At 63.4% G+C, this 8,154-nt stretch overlaps 1 protein-coding gene across 1 annotated transcript; it reads left to right on the top strand.

The window, feature by feature from the left end:
- Window positions 1–222: 222 nt before the first annotated feature.
- Window positions 223–7,983, top strand: HUS1 (HUS1 checkpoint clamp component). The gene is made up of 7 exons (XM_066354260.1): window positions 223–324; window positions 2,141–2,268; window positions 2,355–2,531; window positions 3,280–3,387; window positions 4,237–4,311; window positions 7,177–7,276; window positions 7,880–7,983. The coding sequence occupies exons 1-7, from the start codon at window positions 273–275 to the stop codon at window positions 7,981–7,983; spliced, it is 744 nt and encodes a 247-aa protein (XP_066210357.1). The 5' UTR covers window positions 223–272.
- The last annotated feature ends 171 nt before the right edge of the window (window positions 7,984–8,154 follow it).

The raw sequence follows: 8,154 nt of genomic DNA, 5'->3' as shown, positions 1-8,154 counted from the left end.
AAGATTCGGACACCGGCCCGCCACGCCCCCTTCCGCGGCCCCGCCCCTCCTGATCCGGGAGGTTGATTGGCAGAGCCAGAGCTCCGCCCCCTATCTCTGATTGGTCTGATGCTCCACGGGCTGTCCCGATTGGCTTCCGGCCTGTGAGCTAGTGGAGCGATCGGAACCAATGGGGACGCGGCGGCGTTTCCCGCGGGACGCTGGGGGCGGGGCGCTGGGGGCGGGGCTTCATCCCACCACTCACAGGTCCCCCGCGCGGGAAGTGTTCCGCCATGAAGTTTCGCGCCAAGATTGTGGACGCGGCCTGTCTGAACCACTTCACGCGTGAGAGGGCCGCGGCCGCTCGGGGGTGTGGAGAGGAGCGGGGGAGCCCGGACCGGAAGGCGGAAGGGCGCGCGGCGGGCTTCCTGCGGGATGACGGGCGCGTGGGCGGGGCCGCGAGCAACGGCGTGGGTCAGCGGGGTGGGGGCCGCGAGCAGAGATGGGGGTCAGCGGGGTAGGGCCGTGTGCAGAGATGGGGGTCAGCGGGGTGGGGGCCGTGTGCAGAGATGGGGGTCAGCGGGGTGGGGGCCGCGAGCAGAGATGGGGGTCAGCGGGGTGGGGCCGTGTGCAGAGATGGGGGTCAGCGGGGTGGGGGCCGCGAGCAGAGATGGGGGTCAGCGGGGTGGGGCCGTGTGCAGAGATGGGGGTCAGCGGGATGGGGCCGTGTGCAGAGATGGGGTCAGCGGGGTGGGGGCCGCGAGCAGAGATGGGGGTCAGCGGGGTGGGGGCCGCGAGCAGAGATGGGGGTCAGCGGGGTGGGGGCCGCGAGCAGAGATGGGGGTCAGCGGGGTGGGGGCCGTGTGCAGAGATGGGGGTCAGCGGGGTGGGGGCCGTGTGCAGAGATGGGGGTCAGCGGGGTGGGGGCCGCGAGCAGAGATGGGGGTCAGTGGGGTGGGGGCCGTGTGCAGATATGGGGGTCAGCAGAGTGGGGGCCGCGAGCAAAGGCGTGGGTCAGCGGGGTGGGGCTGTGTGCAGAGACAGGGTGGGGGGGTCAGCGGGGTGGGGGCGGTGAGCAAAGACGGGGGTCAGCGGGGTGGGGGCCGTGTGCATAGATCTGGTTATAGCTGTGAGCAGCGGGGTGGGTCAGTGGGTCAGTGGGTCCAGGTGTGAGCAGCGGGGTGGGTCAGTGAGTCAGTGGGTCCAGGTGTGAGCAGCGGGGTGGGTCAGTGAGTCAGTGGGTCCAGGTGTGAGCAGCAGGGTGGGTCAGAGGGTCAGTGGATCCGGGCATGAGCTGCGGGGTGGGTCAGAGGGTCAGTGGGTTCAGGCGTGAGCAGCAGGGTGGGTCAGTGGGTCTTGGCTGAGCAGCAGGGTAGGTCATTGGGTCCGGGCGTGAGCAGCAGGGTGGGTCAGTGGGTCTTGGCTGAGCAGCAGGGTGGGTCAGTGGGTCCGGGCGTGAGCAGCAGGGTGGGTCAGTGGGTCTTGGCTGAGCAGCAGGGTGGGTCAGTGGGTCCGGGCGTGAGCAGCAGGGTGGGTCAGTGGGTCTTGGCTGAGCAGCAGGGTGGGTCAGTGGGTCTTGGCTGAGCAGCGGGGTGGGTCAGTGGGTCTTGGCTGAGCAGCAGGGTGGGTCAGTGGGTCTTGGCTGAGCAGCAGGGTGGGTCAGTGGGTCAGGGCGTGAGCAGTGGGGTGGGTCAGTGGGTCAGGGCGTGAGCAGCAGGGTGGGTCAGTGGATCCGGGCGTGAGCAGCAGGGTGGGTCAGTGGGTCTTGGCTGAGCAGCAGGGTGGGTCAGTGGGTCTTGGCTGAGCAGCAGGGTGGGTCAGTGGGTCAGGGCTTGAGCAGTGGGGTGGGTCAGTGGGTCCGGGCGTGAGCAGCAGAGTGGGTCATTGGGTCCGGGCGTGAGCAGCATCGCACACAGCGGCCCGGACGGTTTTGAGCAGCCGCTTCCAGCCTGTGACCTGCAGAACCACAGGGGTGGTTTCTGGCACAGACCCTCCCGGGGCTGGAAGGCCGTGCTGCGGCCCAGGGTCCAAAGCTGTCAGCCTGTGCGTCCTCACCCCTGCTGTGGGCACGTGGCCGGTGGCCGAGCGCGGACCTGGAGGATGCCAGTGCAGGCCTGGGGGCGCCGCTGTCCTGCGCAGTGACCTGCTCACCCCGCCGCAGGTGTCAGCTGCATGGTGGCCAAGCTCGCCCGAGCCTGCACTCTGCGGATCAGCCCGCGCAAGCTGCACTTCATCCTGCCCGACTCGGCGGCCGGCGGCGGGGTCAGCATGTGGTGCGAGCTGCCCCAGGTGAGCAGGCCCGCTGTCCTCTGGCCCTCATTGCGCTCGCAGGCCGGAGAGGGCCCAGGTGACCCTGTGGCCCCGTGTCCCCTCAGGAGAACTTCTTCAGCGAGTTCCAGATGGAAGGTGTCTCCGAGGAGAACAACGAGATTTACGTGGAGCTCACGTCGGAAAACCTAGCTCGGGCCCTGAAGACGGCACAGAACGCCAGGGCCCTGAAGGTCAAACTGACCAACAAGCACTTTCCCTGCCTGACCATCTCCATAGAGCTGGTGAGGAGGCTTCCGGACTCCCCTGACAGCGGGGGGCACACCGGAGGCTCCCGGAGGTCCCTGTGCACTGGGTATCCCCCCATGAGCAGAGAACGTTCTCTCAGGCTCCCCGCTTTAGCTTCAGGGGCGTCTCGGTTCTCGCGGGGCAGCTGTGTCAGCTTGCTCGTGAGTCTGCCATCTGCGCGCACTTGACTTGGTCAGAGCCTGAGCAGGTGGCAGAGGCACGTGGGCGTGGCCTGGAGCGGGCCGTGGGCGTGGCCTGGAGCAGGCCCTGGGGGCCTCCCCTGGGCCCGATTTCTCCCAGATCGCCCTCTGGCCACCGCGAGCGCAGTGTTCCTTGCTCCCGGGCCCTGACTGCGAATAGCAGGTTTTCCTTTGTTTATCAGCTCTTCCCTTTGTTGTTGACTCGCTGGCCTGTCTTTGCGAGCCTCCAGTCAGCGGGTACGGCCCCACCTCTCCGGTCCGTGGTCTGCAGATTCTCTACCGTCTGCCCGGATCCCACGTGACCCTGCCTGGCCACCAGCATTACGGTTCTTCTGTTTTTAAATGTTGACGTTATTAAAATATTAAGTGATTTTTTTCAATTAACTGATTTTTTAGAGAGAGGAAGGGAGAGAGAGAAGCATCGATCTGTTCTGTGTGTGCTCTGACCCGGATCTGCCCACAGCCTCCGCGCGTGGGGAGGGTCTCTGACCAGCAGAGCTCTCCCCCCAGGGCGAAAATTACTTTTCCGTTCCTGTCTTGGCAGGTGTCTCTGTCCAGCAGTAGTCGCATGGTGACCCACGACATCCCCATTAAGGTCATTCCTAGGAAGTTGTGGAAGAATTTACAGGAACCGACAATCCCAGACTCTGACGTAAGTGACACCTGCAGTCCTGCTGTCACGCATGAAAGGGGCGTCAATTTTAGCTGTAACCTTTACAGCGTGTTTTACTTGAAAGTGCTTCACTTTTGAAAGACGTGCGGGAAGAGTGGACTGTGTGCCTGCCTCGGGCCGTCTACTTGACGACCTACACGGGGCTGCGTGGCAGGAACTGCGTGCTGCGGAGGGTGAGGGTTTGTCCGCCCAGTGATTGCCCTTGGACTGAAGGACACTGTGGACGTCCTTTGCAGGACCGTCCTTTCTGTCACCAGGTTACCTTGCACAGAGGTGACTGTCCCTCGTTCAGGAGGGAGCGGTGTCCAGGGCGTGTCACAGTCCAGCTGATGGGAACCCAGTGGCTTAGGAAGTAAAGACATCCGAGGGACCTTGGCCTTGCTCACGATCCGTTGGGAGATGAGGCCAATGGAATGGATTTCCCAGAGGGCGTCTGCACAGCTAGGCAGCAGCAGTGTGTCCTGCCCCACTGGGGACCCCGTCTGACGCCGGGCAGGGACTTCCTCACAGGGCTTTGCGGAGAGGAAGGCCTGGGCCTCTGCGTGTGTCCCTCAGGGGACAGCTCTCCCTGGGCACACACCTCCAGGTGGAGGGCAGAGTCCTGGCACCCAAGTGCCCACAGGGACCTCGTCAGGGGAGTAACCAGAGGCAGCTGTGAGTTGGCGAAACTTTTTCTCATGTTTTTAGAGGAACTTTATCCAGGTGTTTTAAAAACCTAGAATTCCAGAGGTTTTACACAGGCACGCACTCCAAACCGGAGCAGTGACGAGTGTCCGTCAGGCGAGGCTGGACTGACACTCACGCTTCTGACTTTCCTCTGGTCCGTAGGTCAGTATTTATCTGCCACTGCTGAAAACCATGAAGAGTGTTGTGGAGAAAATGAAAAACATCAGCAGTCACCTCGTGAGTCACGACTTCCTCAGAGAAGAGCTCTGGAGCGTTTGCTGTGCGTGCCCGATGCTCGCACGCACGGGCCTCACCACCCGTTGTCGAGAGCAGCAGTGCCACAGTGTCCGTGGACACCCGCCCCAGGGCGCTCGCACACACGGGCCTCACCACCCGTTGTTGAGAGCAGCAGTGCCACCGTGTCCGTGGACACCCGCCCCAGGGCGCTTGCTCGCCCGCACTGGCCTCACCACCCGTTGTTGAGAGCAGCAGTGCCACAGTGTCCGTGGACACCGCCCCAGGGCGCTTGCTCGCCCGCACGGGCCTCACCACCCGTTGTCGAGAGCAGCAGTGCCACAGTGTCCGTGGACACCGCCCCAGGGCGCTTGCTCGCCCGCACGGGCCTCACCACCCGTTGTCGAGAGCAGCAGTGCCACAGTGTCCGTGGACACCGCCCCAGGGCTCTGCCGCGCCACCGGGGAGAGCTGTGTGTGTGCCCTGCTGCCTGCTGTCCACACTCACACTCCAGTACACTGCACTCAGCGGCTCTTCCTAATCAGCTCACGTGTGTGTCTTTATGAGGGGCCGGTGTTGGCAGTGAGTGTCCCGGGAGCCCAGGAAGAAGCCCCTTTTGTGGCAGTCGGCTGCATGTCACGAGATGCCACAGCACGTGACTGTGGTGGGGTGCTGTGTGGGTGGTCCTCCTTTACAGCTGGGGCTCCTGAGTTCTTCACTCAGCCAACACGTTTGATTATGTCCTTGACTATTTATTGACTTTAGAGAGAGAGGAAGCGAGTGAGAGAGAGACAGACAGAAACATTGATCTGTTCCTGTATGTGCCCTGACCGGGGATCGAACCCACAACCTCTGCATGTCGGGACGGTGCTCTCACCACTGAGCCACCCAGTCAGGGCTGTCCTTGCCTCTTAAAAACCACTGTTGAGCTGATGAGGTGTAAGCTTGATTTTCACCCTCTGCCAGACCTGGTCCTGCCATGGCCACACCCTCCTGGCCGCCCCACCACGCCCAACACTTGTCCTTCCCCCCAGTGCCAGCCCTTGCCTGGCTCTGCCTGGCTGTCCTCCCCTGGAAGGCACTCAGCCTCCTCACTGCCCGTAGCTCCCAGCCCTGCTGCTGCTCTGAGCTGCCTCTGAGCCGCCCAGGGCTACATGACAGGCTCCCAGCGGGAGTCGGAACCCCTGCTCCCCTGTCAGCTTCCTGGGGACGGAGGTGGCGCCCCAGCTCCCCCCCAGGAGGGCTGTCCGGGAGGGCTGTCCGGGAGGGCTGTCCAGGAGGGCTGTCCAGGAGGGCTGTCCAGGAGGGCTGTCCAGGAGAGTTGTCCGGGAGGGCTGTCCCAGGAGGGCTGTCCGGGAGAGTTGTCCTGGAGGGCTGTCCCAGGAGAGTTGTCCGGGAGGGCTGTCCCAGGAGGGCTGTCCCAGGAGGGCTGTCCAGGAGGGCTGTCCAGGAGAGTTGTCCGGGAGGGCTGTCCCAGGAGGGCTGTCCAGGAGAGTTGTCCGGGAGGGCTGTCCCAGGAGGGCTGTCCGGGAGAGTTGTCCGGGAGGGCTGTCCGGGAGGGCTGTCCCAGGAGGGCTGTCCGGGAGGGCTGTCCCAGGAGGGCTGTCCGGGAGGGCTGTCCCAGGAGGGCTGTCCGGGAGAGTTGTCCGGGAGGGCTGTCCGGGAGGGCTGTCCCAGGAGGGCTGTCCGGGAGAGTTGTCCGGGAGGGCTGTCCCAGGAGAGTTGTCCGGGAGGGCTGTCCCAGGAGGGCTGTCCGGGAGAGTTGTCCGGGAGGGCTGTCCCAGGAGAGTTGTCCGGGAGGGCTGTCCCAGGAGGGCTGTCCGGGAGAGTTGTCCGGGAGGGCTGTCTGGGAGGGCTGTCCCAGGAGGGCTGTCCCAGGAGGGCTGTCCGGGAGGGCTGTCCCAGGAGGGCTGTCCGGGAGAGTTGTCCGGGAGGGCTGTCTGGGAGGGCTGTCCCAGGAGGGCTGTCCCAGGAGGGCTGTCCAGGAGGGCTGTCCGGGAGAGTTGTCCGGGAGGGCTGTCCCAGGAGGGCTGTCCGGGAGGGCTGTCCAGGAGAGTTGTCCGGGAGGGCTGTCCCAGGAGGGCTGTCCGGGAGAGTTGTCCGGGAGGGCTGTCCCAGGAGGGCTGTCCGGGAGGGCTATCAGGAGGGCTGTCCGGGAGGGCTGTCCCAGGGACCTGGAGGAAGTTGGGATGCAGAGGTTTTCTAAAGCACAGTGTTTATGGGCCATTTCATCTGCCCTTGTGCTCAGTTAAGAGTAGTTTCTTTCCTGGTTTAATCTGAGTTCGCTTTAATTTCCAGTCAGCTTCCAGCGAAGCTGTGAGAGCGTGCTGACCTCGGTCCTCCCCTGACAGCCTTGGTGCCGGTCCGTTGCCAGGCCAGAAGCTTCCCCTGGGGATGCCCTGGGGCCTGCTGGACCTCAGCCCAGGGGAGAGAGTCAGGGCAGTTCAGCCGAGGCCCCGATTGTTCTTTCTGTGTGAAGGACAGAGCTGGCAGAGCCCCTGCCCCTGGACTGCTGGGCCCTCTCCCCCTCACCTCTCATAAACCCTACAGAAGGGGCTCTCCTGTTCAACGTGAACAACCCTCCCCTGTGAGGGTGCCAGGCTTCCCAGGTCCCCACCACCAGCCTCCTGGCCGAGTCCCAGTCCCACCTGTTCCCAGGTGTCCCTGCCGAGCTCTCCACTATGCAGGGTCCTCTCCTGTGGGGGTTTCTGGGCTCCTGGTTCTCGGGCGGGTCTTGGTGCCGTGGGGTGGGTTCTAGGGGTTTGTGGGTTTCCTTGTCACCATCGTGGCAGCAGCCGGGCTCGGGTGGGCTGGTTTGTTATTTTTTTTTTTCTTCTATTTCTTAAGACTGAAATACTCCATTTGCAGATTATTCAAGCAAACCTAAACGGAGACTTGAACTTGAAAATAGAAACTGAACTGGTGTGTGTTACAACTCACTTTAAAGACCTTGGAAATCCTCCATTAGGTAAGCTTTCTGGTGGTTGTGTTTTGCTTCTGAAAAACTGATGGTTTCACACTTTTCCTGAGGTCTCTGAACAGGAAGAGTTTGAAATTCGGGTGGCTTGATGCTTGAGGAGAGAACAGACAACAGGCTGGCTGACCTGCCGCTGAGGTGGACAGTGGTGTAGGGAGGGCCTGCTCGGCGTGAGGCGTGGGCCCTGCTGGGGCTGGCGGGTGGGCTCAGTCTGGAAACCGGCTGAGCCCGACGCTGGCCCTGGGCCCTCCCAGCTCTCGCCTCCCTGCCTCTGCCACTCAGGTCACGGCTGGGAAGTGGGTGGCATTTCTGTGTTCTCTTACTCTGGTCTTCTTAACGTTGACAAGGTTAGGTTAGCAGAGGCAGGCTTTTCTCAGTGACGAGATCGTCTGTCTCGTACAAGGTGACAAAGGACCACAGGATCAGCTCAGTGAGTACTGGCCACGGCCGCGGTCGAGTGCGGCAGGCACGGCGTGGGGCAGAGGGCCAGGTGGAGGACCCAGGGGGGTTCACACACGTGTCCCGAACAGGCGAGCCCTGGCCACGTTCAGAGTGGACACGTCTACAGGGCTGCTGGTGCTCGTTGTTGACCAGCTGCAGCGGTGGGCTTCACGGAGGAGGCAGAGCAGTCCCTGCGGGTGGGCTTCACGGAGGAGGCAGAGCGCAGTCCCTGCGGGCGCGGCTTTGACGGGAGCTGAGCGAGGACTTGCTCTGGTCTCGCTCGTTTTGTTTGTTGTGGTGACAAGGAGGCCCCACCCTGGTGCTTCTCCAGAGCCCAGAGGACCGGGTCTCTTCGCTCTGGAACGGGAGGCCTTGTGTTACCTCCACGTCCTGAGGGACACGTCGTCTTTGACACCGGGGGGGGGGGG

Source organism: Saccopteryx leptura, chromosome 12 (genome assembly GCF_036850995.1).
Source record: "Saccopteryx leptura isolate mSacLep1 chromosome 12, mSacLep1_pri_phased_curated, whole genome shotgun sequence".
Taxonomy (NCBI): Eukaryota; Metazoa; Chordata; class Mammalia; order Chiroptera; family Emballonuridae; genus Saccopteryx; species Saccopteryx leptura.
Note: the sequence above shows the minus strand (reverse complement) of the source record. Positions and strands in the feature narration are given on the sequence as shown.

Bases quoted from the DNA above. Each gene is read 5' to 3' on its own strand.
- HUS1 (XM_066354260.1), top strand. From the start codon at position 273: ATGAAGTTTCGCGCCAAGATTGTGGACGCGGCCTGTCTGAACCACTTC. The intron at 325-2,140 runs GTGAGAGGGCCG...ACCCCGCCGCAG, and splicing joins CTGTCTGAACCACTTCACGC to GTGTCAGCTGCATGGTGGCC. The intron at 4,312-7,176 runs GTGAGTCACGAC...CTCCATTTGCAG, and splicing joins AAAACATCAGCAGTCACCTC to ATTATTCAAGCAAACCTAAA.